The sequence below is a fragment of the Phymastichus coffea genome, unplaced genomic scaffold (assembly GCF_024137745.1).
Source record: "Phymastichus coffea isolate CEN01 unplaced genomic scaffold, Cenicafe_Pcof_1.1 PCOF00008, whole genome shotgun sequence".
NCBI lineage: Eukaryota > Metazoa > Arthropoda > Insecta > Hymenoptera > Eulophidae > Phymastichus > Phymastichus coffea.
This window is the reverse complement of record NW_026706819.1, coordinates 1,790,667-1,811,929: the sequence shown is the minus strand read 5'-3', so window position 1 is coordinate 1,811,929 and position 21,263 is coordinate 1,790,667. Positions and strand designations below refer to the sequence as shown.

Genomic DNA, 21,263 nt, shown 5'->3' with positions numbered 1-21,263 from the left:
ATACCTCTTCAGTGTTTCGCTTGTGGCAATCTGGGATCTAGCCGAACATTCAGCCCAGATTCCAGCAAGGAGAGCGAAGAAAAGAGGTCATCTTCGCGTCTTTAGTGAGTTCCACCTCTCGCCACCAGTCGTCGACAGAGAAAAGTACATTGTTGGTGACCTAGAGATCCGAATAAATCCTAAAAGGGTATCAAGGAAACCCGGGACCGAGCAGTTGGACAGAGCAGTTGACCAATAAGCCCGAAACCAGCTCTCGGCAGACCACTGGTGCGGTCGTTATCCTGGAATGACCAGGAGGCCGTATCCAGATAGTGGAGGAGGGGAACGACCCGATCCATAAAGGAAATGAGGGATCCGAGGATCCGAAAAAGTCGGGTAACATCACACAAGACGCTCTCATGCCGAAGCAGACCGCGGGTAAGTATAAATCCACCGCCGTAACGGCGGCTCAAGGAATACAGCCGCTAAACAGAGCGGCGGCCACAGGTAGAAAGGAGTCTCGCGGATATAACCTTGAGGATGAAACCAGATGGTGGTTGCGGGTAGACATAGGTGACTTTAGAATCAAAACACTCTATGATTTCGGAGCCTCATCTACGGTATGGGTCAGCTAGAACTTAGGTTGGTATCGGAAATGGAGCACGTTCGAATGTGTCCAGGGCAGGCGACGTAAGGCTCGCTGATAGACGTCAATGTCTCATCATCGGCTACATGGTTTTACCGTTTAAGGTGGGGAGGAATCACCAAGAATATAAGGGTCGCCACTGCTCACGGATGACTGCTATGTTGGCGCGAATTTCATACGAGAGTTCCGCGCAGTCTTGGATCCCGATGAGGACCATTTGTGGTTGAAAGACGCTCAGGTAAATTTAGCGATGGAAGTGATGAATATAGATGGTGCATGCCTCACAACGGTAGGACTGTAGGAAGCCACGTAGCAGCAGCTGGAAGAAGTTGAGAGCGTCGTTAATAGAATGATACTGAATGGAGGAGAGGCATTAGGCTGCGTCGTGGGGGTTGAGCACGAAATAGATGTAGGAGGTGCATTAAGCAGAAATATTATCTCGTATCCATCAGGGTGCGAGAGAAGATGCTCGTGCTGGTTAAAGATATGCTGGAGAAGAATGTGATTGAGCAGCGACCAGCGGGTGGTCAAGTCTAGTGGTAATAGTGAAAAAAGCTGATAGGAACTATAAGTTCTGCGTAAACTATCAAAAGATGAATGCAGTGACCAGACTAAATGCCTATTCCCTACCATTTATGAATCCTAAATTCCCCTTAAGGAAGAGTCAGGCCAATTTTAGCGTTTACAATACACGGTTGGAGCTTTTCTAATTCAGAAGGATGCCTCTTGGTCTGTCATATGCGGGAAAGATCTTCCAGAGGTTGATGGACAAGGTGATAGGCCCAAATATGGATCCATTGGCTTTCATATACATCGACGACGTGGTCGTCATTTCGTCGTTTTTTGAGGAGCATAAACGGCACCTTGAACAGGTATTGAAGCGGATTTTGGGTGCGGGCCTAATCATCAACAAAAGGAAGAGTCACTTCTGTAAAACGGAAGTAAGGTACTTGGATGTCCTCGTGAACCAGGACGGAGTAAGACCAGACATCGAAAAAGTAAGGCTGATATTGGAATATCCAACACCACGGACAGCGAGACAGTGAGACATTTTACCGCTGATCGTGAGCTACGCTACATGCAAATCCGTTACTAGCTCAGACCATCGAGAACTTTGTGACTTAACTGAATGAGTCTGCAGTTAGAATCTGTAAGGAGGCAAAGCGCCGCTCAGTAATAATAGTTAGGGGTGCTTTGCGTGATTTGTCGTGTTCATAATTTCATCGTGACGCGAGGATCTGTCGATGCCTGGAATAGAGAGCTCCGACCGATGTTTTATAGATGTTTTTTTTAGATGTTTTATACCCGATTTCGCCAAGATCGCTAAACGTATAAACCGCCTAATAAAAAAAATGTCTGCTTCGTCTGGGAGGAGGAGCAAGAGTGAGCTTTTGCGACGTTGCAGGCGATAACTTTCACCTCAATACTGCAACCTCCCAACTTATACGGTCAGTTTGTCATACAGACTGACACGAGTGATAGTGGGGTCGGAGCGGTCCTACCACAGGATGTCAATAGAGAGGAGCGCGTGATCGAGTATGCCAATCGATCCCTAAGCAGTACTGAGAGGAATTATACAGCCTCCGCGAAAGCGTGCCTAGCAGTGGTTGGGCCATCGGAAAATTCCGGCTCTACATTGAAGGGCATTACTTCAAGATCATTACTTATCATAGCTGCCTTAAATGACTCCACAGTACGAGAAATCCCATATGAAGGCTAACGCGTTAGGTATTAGCATTACACGGCAATGTTTTTGACATTGAATATCGAAGAGGGGATCTCAATTTAGTGCCAGACTTTTTATCTAGATTCTTTGAGGAGGAGGGGACTAAAGTGAGTGCCATGACTAGTCAGCCGAAAACAGCGGACACTTGGTACTTACAACAATACCAAAAGGACCCGCACTTGCATCCCATGTGGAAGGTGGTCGGTGGGAGACTGTACCATTATCAGCCTGACGAGGAGGGCACAGATTCTATCGACAATGAAGAGGCGTGGAAGCTAGCCATGCTTAGAGAGAAAAGGCACCAGATGCTCGAAGGAGTTCACGATGCTCCAACGGCGGGACACCAAAGACGTGAGCGAACGTTTTCCAGAGCTAGGCGTTTGTACTCTTCACTTAAAAAGTATGACCAGGTCAGGGAGTACATCAAGAGTTGTACGGTATTTCATCAATGCAAGGTGGAGCAAAGAGCACCCACGGGCTAATGGATCAAGTTCGCGTTAAACTCAGCAACTCATAGCGCCACCAGATATATAAGGATCTCAAATCTTATTATGGTCCAGGAGAGGAAGAAGATGAGGAACAAGAAGATCGGGAAGCAGCAGAATCACAGAAGATGGACTGGCGGAGGCGGATGATTCGGTTGAGACGTGTGTACATCCTAGTGAGGATTTATCGAGGGAGTGATTACCGTAATTGCACCGAAGGGTGGGCACACCTCCCTTTTTCTGCGCGACAAAATATTTGCGAAAGTATTTTGTCAATTGTGACCGTTTTTTGTTCGCGCCGAGCGTTAGTTTTCGCTGTAGAATTTTGATCTCTCTCTCTCTCTCTCTCTTATTTTGTTTCCTTTTAGTTTAACGGATCCGTCATCGGTTATTTTTTAAACTGATTCCATCTAGAGGATAGTTGGAGTAAACATTAGGTCACTTACACCTAAGATAAATCGAGTATCACAAGTCAGATGACTTAAGGTGTGTTCAACTCTGTTGGAAAAGAAGACAACGGAACAAAAGTATCAAACGTAAAGGCGAATACACGTATACTCATACGTAATTAACGGAGCGGCGGTTAGCTCTGCATCGTGGGAGTTTGTTCTTTAATAAACCCGTTTTATACCAGCTGATCTATCCCATTACAGTATATTATTTTGAAACTTAACGTGGCATATTGTAAGATTTGTCAATTAAGTAATGAATCTATTATGTATACATAACTATAGAATAATTGAAAATTTTCCCGTTTTTTTTATGACACAGATTTTCCCTGATCTTTTATAAGTTATCTTACATATTTTTTTAAAAATTGTTAGCAGTCTTATACTAATAGAATTAATGTTTTTTCAGAGTTGTTGTAGATACACTGAAAATTGTTGATCCTCATAGAAAATGTTACAGGATGGTAGGCGGAATATTATGTGAACGTACCGTACAAGAAATTATGCCTGTTCTTCTTGGAAATAAAGATCAGGTATGAAATTTTCACAATGTTATGTATGTGTGTACAAGTAAAGTGTCATCCTATGTATAATTAATTCCCTAGATTGTTTTATATTCGAGCTTACTAAAATGTAAAAGAAAATAATGGCACATCTAAGAAGTGTAGTTTTTCGTATAATAGGATACATAAGAACCCTAAAAAATATGGCGTACATAATTTGTTTTAATGTCATCATAGAAAAACAAATGAATAATAAGGTTTTATTTCGACTACGTAAATATAATTCAAAAGTTTATAAGTTAATAAAACTTATTTATTGAGTCAACAACTATATTTAAGAATATAATAAACTATTTTATATGTAATTATAATACAATCATAGAAATACATATAGCATTTTTATTGATAACTTGATCTTTATACATTAATTTTTTGTTTATAAAACTTTTTCTATTTTTACACTTTCTTTTAATTTAATATCATTTTTGGTTTTAACAAAGTTTTTGCAACAATAATTTTTTTTATGATTTGCCTCTTTCCTATTTATTAAAAATTTTCTTATTGATTCTCATGAAAGTTAATTTTATAATGTTGCTAAATAAAAATAAACGCATTTTGCTCATAAACGTTAGTAACTGCAGCATTTCAGTCATATATTTTTTTCATAACAGGCGCACCAGTATAACCAATATTGCTTGAAAGTATAATTATTCAATAAATTCCTATATGATTTTTAAAAAGGTAGAAACAAAGATATTTTTTTATCGATTTAGGAATTAAAATGTTCTGTATAAGTACCGTCAACAATTGCAACATTTTTACATAATTGTAGTAAATTTTGATTATTTATCATTAGCCATATGTACAAAATCTATGAAACTTTGCGACTGATTATATTTTAACGGGGATATGTCATCACTTAATAGGCCAAGCAACAGGGATTTGTTCGTGACATATATCTTTACAGATTACACAAGCCGACAAGGAAAAAAACCCAGAAACCAGACAGTACGTTCCCAAAGGTTTTTGGTGCGCTGAAACCGAATCTGACCTCAGAATTGCTCCATCACCCTAGGTTTTCGAGAAATCCTAACCTAAAAGTTCAAAAAACACGATTTTTCACTATATTTCGCGTAGTATTACGTCGTAAGCCAATTTTATTTTACAAAACGAGTCATGCTATCTCAAAGTACTACTCTTACCCTTCAAAACCCTTTTTTCAGATTTAACAATCTTTTTTTTCCATCGAGATATCGTAGATTTAATTTGAGTGATTTAGCGATTTCGTTAAGCACGAAATAGTGGCGAATTTCCGAATAAGGAGTTATAGTGTAATTATATGTTTTTTGGGTCACTGAATCCAAATTTAACGTCAGAATGACTCTATAATCTCAATTCCCTTAACCCTAGAGCCCCATAACCTGCGACGCTGTAACCCCTGACCGATATACCCCAATTTCCTTAACCCTCGAGCCTTTTAACCTGCTGCGGTATAACCCCCGACCCTCATATCCCAATTTCCTCAACCCTCGAGCCTTTAACCTGCGAAGATATAACCCACGACCCTCACACCCCAATTTCCTTAACCCTCGAGCCCTATTACCGCGACGCTATAACCCCCAACCCTCATACCGAAATTCGCTACGCAGAATACCTCAAGCCTCCAAATTATATTCAACCCCCGAGCCCTGCAAGTCTGCAACCTCAGACTCCTTTGCCAGAATTTCCTCAATCAGCATTTCAAGCTGCTATCGTATAACCGTATGTCTCTACATTTCAATCCCTTCAATATCCAAGCCTTGTATTCTACGCAGCTTTCAATTATGCGTGTTAAATCTCATTTATTCAGTTTGTGAGTTTTGCATCTGAATATCTGCAACCCTACAGTTTTTCACTTCTTTTTTTTATGAGAACGCTGTCGTTTATCTTGAAATGAACGTTTAAAAGATTTGCGTCTATGATGATCTGTCAATGTATCGTGTTGGTGTAGAGCCCAGCAATAGTCAGCCATCATGCTCTCATTCCATCTACCTCGATAATGTTCCTCTTTGTTTCTGAAATCTTGATGAAATCTTTCACCCATTTCTTCACTGAACGCCCCAACATTGTCCGGAAAGTATTCCAAATGTGAAAACAAAAAGTCTATTTTCAGGCTCATCAAACACCCTAATTTTTGAAAATTCTGTAGCATTGTCGACACAATAGTTTTGTATTTAGGGTCCCGGTGGTTTCCGAGAAAATTCTCGGTGACACTTTTGAGACTTATCCAAGCATGTCTCTCATTAGTCGTCATTGTCAAGAGGAATTCATCATCTTTCATAAGTGCTCGAATGTCTGGCCCTCCAAATATGCCTTCATTAATTTTCGCTTCAGACAATTTAGGAAATTTGCCGTGAAGATACTTGTCACATTCGCCTTCCTTATCTAGTGCCTTGACGAATCGCTTCATCAAGCCCAGTTTTATATGGAGTGGAGGTAACAAGATATGTTTAGTATCAACAAGGTTCTTATGGACGACATTGTGTGATCCAACAACCATTCCGATTCTTTTCGTCCATTCTTTCCGAACCCAATGTTCTTCTCGTGTACGACTGTCCCAGAGACACAAAAAACAGGGGTGCTTCGTATTTCCAGATTGCAAGCCAACTAATATATTGATCATCTTGAAATCGCCACAAACGAGCCATTTGTGTTCATTGTAATTGATTTTCTCAAGAAGGATTCGAAAGTTATCGTGAGACTCTTTCATCACAGTGGAATGAGCAATGGGAATAGCTGCATACTCATTCCCATTGTGCAGAAGTACTGCCTTGAGACTTTGTACAGATGCATCCATGAAGAGTCGCCAGTTCTCTGGATTATAACCTCCTTGCACTCCATATAAACTGATGAGATGCTTTATATCGTTGCAGTAAACAAGGTTATCCACGCAAGTAAAATATGGCCGAAATTTAATATCTCTCTTCCTGTAAATAGAAACTTTTGTCTCAGGTAATAAAAGATTTCTTTCTTTTAGTCTTGAAGCTAAGAGTTCTGAAGAATCTTTCGGAAGATTCAAATCACGGATCAGATCATCCAAAGAATTTTGGTCGAAAAGTTTAGGCTTTTCTGAGTCAGAAAAATCTTCTTCATCACTACTGCTGCTTTTGTCTGTTACCGGAACTTCTATTGGTTGAAGTTTTTTTGGCTCAGAATCAGAATTTTTTTTTCTTTCTATTTTTCCATACTGAACTGCTGTTACACTAGAAACGTTCGGATAAAGGAGAGAAGCTTTGTTATTATGATTAAAACCTAAAGTATCACATTTACAAAAGTAACAGTCATCATGGTGATTTTTAGGTTCACGCCATATTGTTGGTTGGAGAACAACTTCGGTTTTAGTTTTATTCCAGTTTTTCAAACTTCGGTGACAGTCTTCACAAATATATTTAGGAACCCTTTGTTTGTCTAAATTCTTCATAGGTGTCTCGTAACATTCTTCAAACTGATCTTTAATGATATCAGTGATTGATCGACGAAGTCGAGCTACCTCAAATTTACCGCAGATATTACAAAAGAAATCGATTTTTCCTTTGCATGGAATTCTACATGCCGACATCTTCAATAACTTATAAGTTAATTGGAAATCACGAGTAATATTATAAACTTATTCTAATAACGAAATGGGTAAATATAATTAAATTTCTAGAAGACAAAGTAATGATAAAGATCAGTAAAATTACTGCACGCAGTGTTGTACGAGAAATAATACAAAAAATTCAATTCCAGTGACTTATCCGTTAGCCTGCCGCTCAAACACGATCCCTAACACGGATGAAGAATGAAGCACAAAAATTTGTAGTTTTTGAGCAATGTCATACACGGTTATCCTCAAGTAAGGAAATGTAGGCCCTAAGTGAACCCGATATCTGCTAACGTAGATATTTTCTTCATCGTTAGTAGACCAGAAAAATGTAAGATTAAAAATCCTATCTGATCGATTTCGCAAGTTATAGACACTTGTATTTAAACGTAAATTATACTTGTATACGTAAGTTGGATATGAATTTTCCTATCACAGACACAAATTCTTCTACCTTCTTTTACCGCAGAAATGACGTCTATCGTTGTTCCATTGACCCAGCGGTATTCCCCGTCCACCAAACCCGAATTTCTTTAACCCTCGATAGGACCGGGGGTTATAGCTTCGCAGATTAAAGACTCGAGGGTTAAGGAAATTGGGGTGTGAGAGTCGGGGGTTATACCGCAGCAGGTTAAAGGGCTCGAGAGTTAAGGACTTTGGAGTATGTCGGTCAGGGGTTATAGCGTCGCAGGTTATGGGGCTCTAGGGTTAAGGGAATTGAGATTATAGAGTCATTCTGACGTTAAATTTGGATTCAGTGACCCAAAAAACATATAATTACACTATAACTCCTTATTCGGAAATTCGCCACTATTTCGTGCTTAACGAAATCGCTAAATCACTCAAATTAAATCTACGATATCTCGATGGAAAAAAAAGATTGTTAAATCTGAAAAAAGGGTTTTGAAGGGTAAGAGTAGTACTTTGAGATAGCATGACTCGTTTTGTAAAATAAAATTGGCTTACGACGTAATACTACGCGAAATATAGTGAAAAATCGTGTTTTTTGAACTTTTAGGTTAGGATTTCTCGAAAACCTAGGGTGATGGAGCAATTCTGAGGTCAGATTCGGTTTCAGCGCACCAAAAACCTTTGGGAACGTACTGTCTGGTTTCTGGGTTTTTCCATTTTTTAAATTTTGTCGGCCTGTGTTATCGATGGTATTATCGTGAAGAGTATGTCGCTTCCTTTAATTTGACATATTTATAAACGAAATTTTAGCAGGAAATTTTTTATTTATAGTTATAAGCAAAACATTACTTATTTTTTGTTTTTTTACTATAACTTTGCAAATAATGTAGCGATTGTACCTGTGCCAATAAAAAATATGTTGATAATTGAATAGCGAACATAATGAGCTGTCGCGCGATTTTGTGACATTATTAGAAGCCGAGAAATCTCGATAAAACCGGAAAATTTTGCACTTTTAAAAAATTTCGATCCGGCTCAATTGTCAATTTAAAGACCCGAGATTTGAAAAGATAGTAGCTGGATGTATTTGCTTTAAGTGCGCCAAATTCTGATTTTGTACAACAATTAGTTTTCACGCAATTAGCGTTTAAAGAAAGGGTTGGGTCTAGTGGGGTACCATAGTCGAATTCGCCCTCGGGAAAATTGGTATAAGTACGAGGGTCGTTTGAAAAGTCCGTGCAAAGTCAGAGAGGTGGCGCTACTAGTGTGTATCAAGGTTATTTTCAGTTAGTGGCATATCTTGGAAAAGCACACACCAAGTTTCAGCCAGATTGGCCAATTACTTTACGTTTTACATTCGTTTCAATCAAAGAAATCGAGTGGTTGTAAAAAAATGGACGAAAAAGAATTTCGTGTATTGATTAAACATTACTTTTTCAAAGGCAAAACGCCTCAGGAGATTAAACAGAAGCTTGACAAACATTATGGCGATTTGCACGTTCGATTAGAATGGTTTATAAGTGGTTTTAAAATTTTCGGAGTTGCCATATGAGCACAAAAAACGCTGAACGTTCTGGACGCCCTGTTGAGGTTACCACTTCAGAAATCATTGAAAAAATCCATGATATGGTGATGGCTGACAAAAGAGTGAAGGTGCGTGAGATTGCTAGTACTGTAGGCATCTCGAGCAAACGGGTACATAATATTTTGCACCAACATTTGGACATAAAAAAGCTATCCGCTATATGGGTGCCGCGATTGCTCACGATTGACCAAAAACGAGATCGTGTGAAGTGTTGCAAGAATGGTTTGCAGCTGTTCCAGCAAAATCCGCAAGACTTTAGGCGTCGTTTCATCACTGTAGATGAAACATGGATACATCACTACACTCCTGAGACCAGAGAATATTTTAAACAATGGGTTACCAAGGGGGAATCTGCTCCGAAAAAGGCGAAGACAATTCCTTCGGCCGGGAAGGTTATGGCGACTGTCTTTTGGGATTCGCAAGGAATAATCTTCATCGACTCGATTTGAAAACCGAGTTGCTAGAGAGACGTCCATGATTGGCCCACAAAAAAGTCCTCTTCCACCACGACAATGTGCCAGCTCACGCCTCAGCAGTTATGGCCACAAAACTAATGGAGATAGGGTTCCAACTCGTTTCACATCCCCCCTATTCTCCAGACTTGGCTCCGTCGGACTACTATTTGTTCCCTAATATGAAAAAATGGCTGGCGCCGAAAAGATTTTATTCAAACGAGGAAGTGATTGCAGAAACGAATGCCTATTTTACAGACTTGGACAAATCCTACTATTTGGAAGAGAATAACAAACTAGAGTAGCGTTTGATGAAGTGTATAAGCCTAAAAGGAGACTATGTTAAAAAATAAAAAAGATTTATTAAAAAAAATCAAACAGTTTTTATTTTTGCACGGACTTTTCAAACGACCCTCGTAGGTGTGTTTCTTATTCCATATGAAAAATGGTATTGCTTCATCAATTTTCGTCCTCAAAAATCCACGCGCATGCGCAGAATCTCAATTCTTCGTGTTTTCGATTTTTTAATCATATGTCCCTCAATTTTTGTCTCAAAAAACATTTTTTCTTTCAAATTACAGGGTTTTTTAAATACTACAAAATTGTCAGGCTTAAAAATATTTTGGTGTGAAATTTAAATTTTTTAAGCGGTTTGAACATTTTAAAAATAAATATCTGAAAAATGAAGAGAGACAAATCTCTAGAAAAAATATATTGCATGTATTTTTGCTCCATAAGTATGTATGAATTTTTTTAGATTTTTAAAATTGGTGGAAAGCGATCAAAAAATTTTAAAACCGTATTTTTACTTATTTTTGCATATACCTCAGCTCTATTTGATCTGTACTTCTTCCAAACAAGCCATTTAAACTTATTTTCACTTATTTAACCATTTTTCTATACTGTTAGTATGATATGAGCTGTATGCAACAAGGTAGGCCAATTTTCTAGAAATCTGGTTAGCAAAAGTAGCCTGTGATTCAAACTGCTAACGAAGGTAGTTTGCGTACAGAAATATTTACAACAAGAAGTAATTTTTGTTTAATTCTTATTAAAATAAAAGCATGCGATAAATTATTGCATTAAATCAGGTATCGATAATACTTTACACTTTCAATATCAATAAAAATCAAAATTTTATTACTAGTAATCAATCCGTCTTCATCACTATTTTCTTCAATAACTGGCATTACTTCCTCTCTTGCGTAAATTTTAGTGAGCTTTTCTACAGGTCTTACAATTTTCGCCAGATATCTGGTAAAATACGAGGGTGGGTCAATAAGTCCTTAGAAAATGATAGAAAAAAAATTTTTATTATTTATCAACATAATTTCCTTTTATCTCGTGCAACGGTTGTCTATTTAATTAATCGAACCGTTCGCGATTCTGCTTCTCGCGCGTTAGTTCTAACAGTTAAGAGAGAGGGGGGCGCGCGATCTTTTGAATAGGCAGTTACGCCTCAGCTGTGAACGCGAATTTACCGCCGATTTGTGTCGCACTTTGTTGTCCCCGAAAAATAAAGTTTCTCTGGGACAAATACGTGCGGGTGTGCAACGACGAAATTGAAGCAGCAAGCAGTGATACAGAAGCAGCAGATTGCAGCTGATAGAGGCAGTATAAGGCAGCGCAGCTGATAATCTAGGGGCAGCGGCAGTTGATATTTTTGCAACAACAATTACGGCTGATCACCGTAATTGCACCGCATGGTAGGTGCACCTTCCGTCATTATAAGCGATACAAAATACATTCGGTTGTTACGTCTCGTGCATCAACTACGAATAGCTAATGAATGAGACGTTCCAATATATTGACTAGTGGTCGGATATGTCTCACTTATAATAAATATATGTCGAAATGTATGTTTGATAAGTGTACTACCTTGATAACCGTAGCCTTTAATTGTTGATAAAATGTAGCAGGCTCTAACTGCTTGTTGAATTGTATGAATGTAGCAGGCTCTAACTGCTTGTTGAATTGAATAAATGTAGCAGGCTCTAACTGCTTGTTGAATTGAATAGGATAGGTTGTAGAATAATACTTGCACGAATATTACTTTGTAACAGTCGCGAGTTTATTAATTAAAATGATCACCAATTGTCGGACCGGTGTGTACGGAGTTGAGTCTTACAGGTACTTATTGACAGACTGACGGACTACTGATCAACTCTGCTTGTAATGATGTTCATTGCTTTTTATATGTTAATTTTCAGGTCAGTATCGAATTGTGACATTTTGTTTTTTGCTGAATATACATTCTTGTGCTCGGTGGCTTTATTTCGGAGTGCTATTTGTTTCGCGTTTTGTCAGCTTTCTGCTGACGTGTGAATATTTTAGCAGTTTTGAATTTCCTGAATATGCATTTGTTACAAAAGAGGATGTGTCGTAAGGTGTAACAACTTTATTTCGGAATATCATTTACCTCGCGTTTCGTCAGCTTTCTGCTGACGTGCGAATAGTTTTAGAAGCTTTGAATTTCACGAGTGTGCAGTTGTTACAAAAAGGATGCGTCGTAAGACGTAACACGGTATTTTGTCAAATCGTGTTAGCGTTATTTTTTGTATTCGCGTCGAGCGTTAGTTCGCAGTAGAATTCGAATCTTCTCTCTCTCTCTCTCTCTTTCTCACCGAACATAGTTAATTGTAACATCCTATTCGCGTGCGTTAGTCTTTCGGTCCTACAAAGACTGTAGTGATTTTTATTAATTAAAGTCTGTTAAATTTATTCGCCGTTTTCGTCATTTAATTTTCCTAGTAGCTTAAGTAATTGAAAAAGGCTTAGGTTTTAATCTGATTACCTCTAGGGGATTAAAAAGATTAGGAGTAAAGTCGCTCACACTTAAAACTCATCGAGTGTCACAAGACACGTGACTTAAGGTGAGTTCAACTCCGTTTGATAGAAGACAACTAGCATAAATCATCTGACGTTAAGGCGAATACACGTACTATCATACGTGTTTAACGGAGCGGCAGTTTGCTCTGCATCTTAAATAAATTTTTCATTTTTCAGATAACCACCCCCATTACATTCGATACACTTTTTTAAGCGTCCTTCAAGTTTTTTTAAGTCATCAGAAAAAAATAATTTTGGATGTTCCTCAAAATAGCCATTTGTTTGTGTTATGACCTCCTCGTTCGAGATAAATCTGACAACACTTTTTTAGGTTTGGGAAAGAAGTCACTAGGGGTCAAATCTGGCGAATACGGTGGATGGTCTACTAACTCGAACTTCAAATTCCTTAATTTTAGCCATTGAAACTTAGCAAGTGTGCACTCATGCATTGTCTTAATGAAACAGAACTTTTATTTTATTCAAATGAAGACATTTTCCTTTATTTTCTCACTCAACCGGTCCAACAACGACGCATAATACTCTTCGATGATTGTTTGTCCTTTTTCTAAATAGTTGAGGAAGATAATTCCACGTGCATCCCAAAAAACAATGGCCATAACCTTACCGGCTGATTTTACTGTCTTCGCCTTCTTTGGAGCTGGTTGATTTTTCACAATCCACTGTTTTGACTGTTCCTTCGTCTCAGAAATGTAGTGGTATATCCATGTTTCATCTACAGTTATGAACCAACGCAGAAAGTCGTCCGGATTACGGTGGATATGCGCCAAGAGGGCCTTAGCGACCACCACTTGACTGTGTCTGTTCTCGACTGAGAGCAAACGCGGCACCCATCTTGCTGAAATTTTTCTCATGTCCAATTTCTCATGCAAAATCAAAATGACTGTACCTTTTGAAGCCCTGTGGCCTCAACTATTTCGCGCAATTTTATTCTTCGGTCACTCAACACCATGTCGTAAATTTTATTTATCATTTCCGGAGTGCTCACGTCTATTGGACGACCTGAACGATGTTCATCTGTAGTCGATGTACGGCCACGTTTCAAGTCATTTATCCAATTATAAACAGTTGCAAATACAGGGACAGATACACCATGAACTGCATCTAACTCAGCTTCGATTTTTCGGTGTAAGGCCTTTTAAATAGAAATGTTTTATCTCTGCTCAGAACTCACTTGTTTCCATTGTTAACAAAAAACAAAAGTTCACTTTGATCGACGATAAAAACAGAACTACTCGATGGATTTGGCTAAAACTTCGGCAGCACTCTATTTAATAGTGACGCTTGCTGATGCTACATAAATTGGGATGCTTTGAGCGCCATCTCTTGGATTTTCTAAGGACTTAATGATCCACCCACGTATTATTGCAGCGACATGCGAGTAATATCTAATGGTTCTCAATGCATGCTCGCAGCAACACCTTTTTATATCATTACGACCAATAGTATTAGGTGTATATTCTATGAAACAACTTTAAGTCTTCCTAGAAATGTGTCGTCGAGATCGAACCTTTTATTATTTCTTCCATTGATTTGCTTGTTTGCTTAGTAGAATTCGCATCTGCTATTAAATATTGTACATCGATTTGGTTATCATCTATCATAATTTCAGATAGATATGAAATTGCTCGTTACATATGATATGTGCCTGTGAAAAAAATGTTCATATTCTGCTCAGTTATTTTAGGAAAGTCATTTAACTCATTTTATGTTAAATTTATGAATATCGTTTTCTTTCGACTCCATCCTTCATATTTCGCTTCCTTAGCTAAGCTGTTTTCGTGCATATTTTGTGATAGAATCGATCTATAACCAGATCTGATAAAGAGATTTTAGATACTATTATTTTTCCATTTTCATTTTATTCCAATTCATTTACCAAAAACATGCAATTTTACAATAAGTTCCAACTCGAGGGAGCAATCGATTATCTCATTGGTAATGTAATATCTTAAACTTTTGACTTATAATTCTATGACCAGCTTCAACAACAAAATGACAGATAGCAACTATTCGAAACCAATTTTCTTCTTAGAAAGTTAAGTGTTTACGTTGACCTTTCAGTGCAGGCATCAGTACTCAATATTTTTTTCTAATTTACTTACAACGTCGCAAAATCCTTTATCTAAGATAATAACTTCACCTTCTCAAAGCAAATTGTATAAGTCATTATTTTCATTAAATAAACAGCTGCATAATTCTCATAGTACGGCTCCGTAACATTAACAACAAACCCAACCCGTGCGTTCCACATATCGTGAAAGGCTTACAAAGAGGAACTTTCTTGTGAATTCTGGTGAACAGCTGCTAAGATGGTTATAACAGTAGGATCATGTTCTTTGTATTCGATCCGCGTTGACGATGAAGATGTCTATCACAAGCTCTTCGAACTAATCTGAGCAATGTGTCGTGAGTGCCTTTTAAAAGGAAAGCATTCAGCGTAGGGTCTTACCGCTGCTCTGGTGTTGTTTTGGCATTCGCCTAAGATCATTAGCATATTAACAATTTCATTGAACTGATAAGTTGAAAATTTTGTTTATAATAAGAAAAACTGTTTTCTTTACCTTGAATTTTTCTTTAAATTACAACTATACTAAAATAAGAAAATGACAACGAAAAAAGAAGGAATTCTTAAACATTGTGATTTAAATTGAAGACCACGTGAAATCAATTTAACTTCTGTAAAATCAAAAATGATAATTATGCATACTGGCGAGTTCAATTGTTAAATAATTTCTTTTAACTTTTCGAAAGTACGGCCCCGAATAAATTGACAACATTAATATTTAGCATTCAATTTCCCACTCCCATTGAGATCTGAGATGAAATTATCATATTTACTTCAAAATTCATTTTTGACCACTAAACATTCATTAACAGATGTTAAACAAGCACCCCAGTAAGGGTAAGAGGACTCATGAACCAAACACCCCAAAGGGAACATAATCCTAATACTTCGACGCCGTTGTTCTTAGGTAGCGCTAAAAATGGGAAATTATTTTTTCTTCAATATCAATATTTCCAAGGTCATTTCCACATTGGATTTGAATATTCATCACAAAAGTATACCAACTACGATTATTCTATTAGAAAATACAATAAAATAGCAACCACAGTATTTCTTCCATTTGACTTTAGAATAACCTTATATGGATCATGAAAAAAATTTTGAAATACCGTTTTGGACATAAAATTTTCTGCTCTTTTTGAATCCGTTTCGAAAAATAAGTGTTCCCATTTAAAAAAACACTCTAACCTTCACATGACCTTGATAGTTGAGTTCAAGGTAGAAAACCAATTACACAGAAAGATGGACTCCTGTGTCCTAGACAACAAAAATTGTAGGAACAATTTTTTCTGTTTATGGCTTAATTTACAGGTTTCTAAATTTGTTACATTCAAATGGTCGACCCTGTATAACTTTACGTTATATTTATATCATTAACATTTTTATAATGTATATTATAAGATAAGTGTAGTACATGAATTTAAGAAGATACGAGGGGGGTGGGGGGTCAATGAGTCTTTACAAAAAGAAGGAAAAAAAAGTTTTGCGTATGTAATCGATTGTCGATATTTTATTAAACGGCCTTCCAGCTTTTTTAAGCCATAAACAAAATATAATTTCTGAAAACCCTCAAAATAGGCATTTGTTTCGGCGATGACTTCGTCATTCGACGTGAATCGTTGTCCGGCAAGCCATTTTTTGAGGTTAGGAAATCAGAAAAAATTACTGGGACCCAAATCAGGCAAATATGGTGGATGGTCAATTAATTCGAACTTTAAATCGTGGATTTTTGCCATCGAAACTGCACACGTGTGAACTCGAGCATTGTCTTGAAGAAAACGGCATTTTTTTTTGTTCAAGTGAGGACGTTTTGCTCTGATTTTTTCTTTCAGCTAACCAAATAATGACGCATATTATTGTCCAGTGATCGTCTGGCCCTTTTCCAAGTAGTCGATGTAGATGATTCCATACGCATCCCAGAAAACCGTGGCCATAATCTTGCCAGCTGACTTTACTATCTTTGTTTTCTTTGGCGCTGGTTCTCCCGCGGTAATCCATTGTTTGGACTGTTCTTTGGTTTCAGCAGTGTAATGGCGTACTCATGTTTTATCTATAGTTACGAGTCGACGCCAAAAGTCTTCCGGATTACGACGTATGCGTGCCAAAAGAGCCTCAGAAGTAACCACGCGGGTTCGCTTGTTTTCAACAGTGAGCAAACGCGGCACCTATCTTGCTGATATTTTTTTCATCCCCGATTTTCCATGCAAAATTGAAATGATTGTACCCTTTGATACCCCTGTGGCCTCAACTAATTCTCGCAATTTTAATCTTCTATCACTCAACACCATATTGTGGATTTTGCTGACCATTTCGGGCGTACTCATTTCTACGGGGCGTCCTGAACTAGGTTCACCTTTTGTTGCAACTTTAGGGGCAGACTTGCCATGAACGGGGTTCAATTCAACTGTGATTTCTTTTGGTGTAAGGCCTTTTAAATGAAATTGTTTTATCACCGCTCGAAACTCTGTTTTTTCAATTTTTCAAATAAACCAATAACTTTTCGTTCAACCAATGCTCATAAAAAAACGACTTAATGAAATTTTCCTTGGATTTTTTATTTTTCAAAATACGTTTTGGATGATAAATGTTGTAATAATGGAAAAAAGGGAAATAGAGTGTGACGTCGAAGTCACTCAGGTACGCTTGGAGTAAGCGTAGACTCAGGGTTGCTCTGATTTGGCTTGTGCGTAATACTTTAGCCGGGACGAGCAATATTGTTGCTCCAGAAACTCCTAATTATGGAGATAATAATAACCAAATGTTATTATGAGCACACCAGACTTCTAGCTTAATGTGCTCTTAAGGGAGCTTGAATGGAAATCCACCAGACTCAGGCTTAATGGATCTCCGAAAAGTGATAAATATTACAGAAGGAAAAGATAGCCAAATAAATTTTGTAACTTACTCTTTTTTATTTATTTCGAAGTAAGGAACGTATGTTTTGGATGTGTGAGTCTCTAAAGTGAAGAGAGAGAGAGAGAGAGAGAGAGAGAGAGAGAGAGAGAGAGAGAGAGAGAGAGAGTGCGTCTTAAAGAATGCTAATTCACTTTGCAAAATAATTCCATATTATTCCTGACTTCTAATAATGCGACTCGTGACAAGATCAATTTTGCAATAATATTTTCGGTTAAGCCGCGAACGTAAGTTCATCCACCACTGTATTTCATAGCGCGTATGAGAACCTGTTGAATCGTCATTTCTAACCAAATTCCTGATCAAAATTGATTTAAACGTCTAATTGTGAAATATCCTTACTTACAAAATTTGTCGAATTCAATTATTTGCATAAGATTCTGTATCTCTAATTGGGCAGTAGGACTACGTTCTTCAATTTTGACATTAGCGGCAATAAATTTTGTTTCTATATTTGTCATCATTGTATTCGGTAAATAATTATTAATATTTTCTTCTCCAATTTTCTTGTGTGATGTTGGGGTCACTCTCAGGTACGCTTGGAGTAAGCGTAAACTCAGGGTTGCTTAACGACTTAACGATTTCGCTGAAACTTTGTACGATATCTAGTTAGTAGTATTGCTTGCCAAAAACATCATAATTTAAGCGTGACGAGCGCCATCTCTTGGATTTTGTAAAGACTTATTGACTCCCCCCCTGTAAATTAACGTAAATAGTTTAAAAGAATGCTTTTTTATCATTTCATTTCTAAAGTTCGATTTGCATAACATAGGTTGATTATAGATAAAACGAAATTTTCCTTGGATTTTTTATTTTTCAAAATACGTTTTGGATGATAAATTTTGTAATAATGGAAAGAAGGGAAATAGAGTGTGATGTCGGGGTCACTCTCAGGTACGCTTGTAGTAAGCGTAAACTCAGGGTTGCTCTTATTTGGCTATCGTGTAACACATAAGCCGGGACGAGCAATATTGTTGCGTGGAGAAAACTATATGCTAGCGCGGTATGTAATAACCAAATGTTATTACGAACACGCCAGACTCACGCTTAATGAATTTCCAAAAAACGGATTGCTTAACCTTTTGAGGACGGGGATTTTTACGTTAAAATTTGACTTTTTTTTGCACAATATTTGTGCATAAAATGAAAGAATATGTCACGTGGAGTGCCTGACAAAATTGGTGGCCGATATATCAACCAGTCCCGTCCTTAAAAGGTTAAAGAAAGAAAAGGATAGCCAGATATAAGGTTTTACTTACTTTTATTTTATTTAATTATTTATTATTAAGACTGCGCTCTCTCTAAATCCGGCTAGTTTCCTTCGGACTGACGATATTTCTTAAAATAGTTTTGGCTCCTTGAACTTGAATCTGAGTTTATTAATTTTCACTAAACTTCTCTAATAACTTGAACTTGAACTTGCTCTAATAACCTTTAGGACTTGAACTACCTCTCTGGGTCTTGTGCAGCCCTTTTTATATTAGGTGGGTGTTTGGGTGATGAGTCCCTCTCTCAGCCTCTCAGTTTTGGGAGGAGTGGAACAGGCAATGATGTGTTAATTGGTCCGTTCGTTTCTTCTGATTTTCCTAGTTGGATTTTCGGGCCCTGATTGGAGCGGGGGCGTGGACAAAATCTAGAGCGCGGACGCAAGATTTACAGGCCTTAGCTCGTAAGATGGCTCTTCAAGTATCATTCGGAGCCAAGATTAATTAAAAATTTCGTAATTATTAATTAATTGAAGTTGGAACAACCATAATCGACCAATACATAACTTATACACTACTTATATTAACAATCAATATTATAATTAAATTCGCCGATAAATACAGTTATCAATAATTATCTAATAATAAAATATAATAAAAATAGTGCGATACTTGTTATCTCGCACGCCATGTTGTAGAAATTCGTAGATTAATTTCTTATAATAAAAGTTCGCTAAATAACAGTGAATTCATTAAAATTAACATATTTTTTTATTTTTTTTCTATTTTCTGCTTAAACTAAGCTCCGGAGCGAAAACTCGATAAGAGGTTTTGAGAGGCCAAAATTAGTTTTGATTTATTGTTGAAATCAAAATATTCAAGTTCAAAAATATTATTTCATAATTTCTAATGCCTAATTTAATTGGAAAGAGAATTAAGTTTTAAGGGAAAGAGATTAGTTATGATGTGAATAGGATGCAGACGCCATCCCATGGCCCTCTTCTCTCATCGGCATGATAACGCTTCACGGTGTATACACCATGATCGTAGGCTCCTGTCAATACATGCGCGTGGGACAAAGCAGGATAGAGCGTCGATTGTAAGGCCGAGTACGCAGGCTTGGGCCACTATCAATGTTTATATAAACACTTTATTTCGAATGCGTCTTCATCGTGGGAAATCAGGAAGGTTCCCACTCCGTTCGTCATATTTTTTGCTTTGCTCCTGGATGCATATCCGAAGCTTTGTCCATTTATTAATTAAATTAAAAAATTAAAATAAAAGAGCAATACGTATTATAAAATATGCCGTGCGAATTACTTTGTTTCATTTTCTGAGTCGATTTCATTTTCTTTTGTTTTTGTTACCGGGTGTAAGTTTCTCGAAGTTTGCCGTATCAACGATAGCGTCTGAATTTTGTGTTTACGTTTCGGAATACATTTATGCTAATTATTTTCTTTTTGTTTAATTTTAATTATTATAATAAATTTTGTTAATGGTATTTTCTATCACGCTCAATGATAATTCATACATTGTCTTGCCTTGATTTCTCCTTGTAATTTTCTCTCTTAATATTTAGCGATAGTTGCCTAACAATTTAATTCTAAAATAACGATATTCAATGCCTGGCGCTCAAAAATTTGATTTTGCTACTTTGTACATAATAAAATATAATACCACATTACAGCCTTCTAATCACAAACTATCTAATTTGAACGGTCGATTACTTTTAAAGTTATTTAAGAAATTTCGATTTACTTGCATCATATTTGTTAAACCCAGCAATATTGGCAAATAAAAAGATCGTGGTCTAACAGACGACATTAAAATGTGCGTTGGTATACTAACTCTATTATCTCATTTTATCATTGAATTGACATGAGTTTTCTCCCGTTGCTGGAGAATACGACGAATTCTTTAGAAATTAGGGCCCGGAAGGCCAAGCTGCTTCGCGGGGGACGCGAAAGGCAACGTTTCGACGCACGCAGGAAGGAATAGGTAGGAATGGTCAACACAATTATCACTCACAAATTCGTTTAATACATATATTTATCTATACAGTCTAACAAGTCTAATCAGTAATTCGACGTGACAACAATCGCGCTCTCGCACCACCGCAGCCGCGAGTTCCTGCGGAAAATCGCATGGAACTCGGCTGGCGCGACGGTTACGAGCTATTCTCTACGTTCCTCTACAGGCCCTCAAGTGAAAGAACCGCTGAGCCTCCCTATCCTCCGCGGGTTGCCGGCGACGCGATCTTACGAAAGAGAGAGAGAAAAACTTGACCAACCTTGAGGGAAAACTGCTCGATGTCCCCTGGTTGTGCAGATGCTAATAGCTCGTTCAAGGATCTTCCAAGCTTCTCTCTTAAA

The 21,263-nt window shown here is 37.6% G+C and overlaps 1 protein-coding gene across 5 annotated transcripts in view; it reads left to right on the top strand.

The window, feature by feature from the left end:
• Positions 1-21,263, top strand: part of LOC131669597 (prefoldin subunit 2) — a 136,566-nt gene that overhangs the window by 97,521 nt on the left and 17,782 nt on the right. For all 5 annotated transcript variants that reach the window (XM_058944599.1, XM_058944608.1, XM_058944616.1 and 2 more), the window contains one exon: positions 3,695-3,818. In XM_058944599.1, the coding sequence (XP_058800582.1) occupies positions 3,695-3,818 (124 nt within the window). Of the gene's footprint in view, positions 1-3,694; positions 3,819-21,263 lie in introns of those variants that run through there.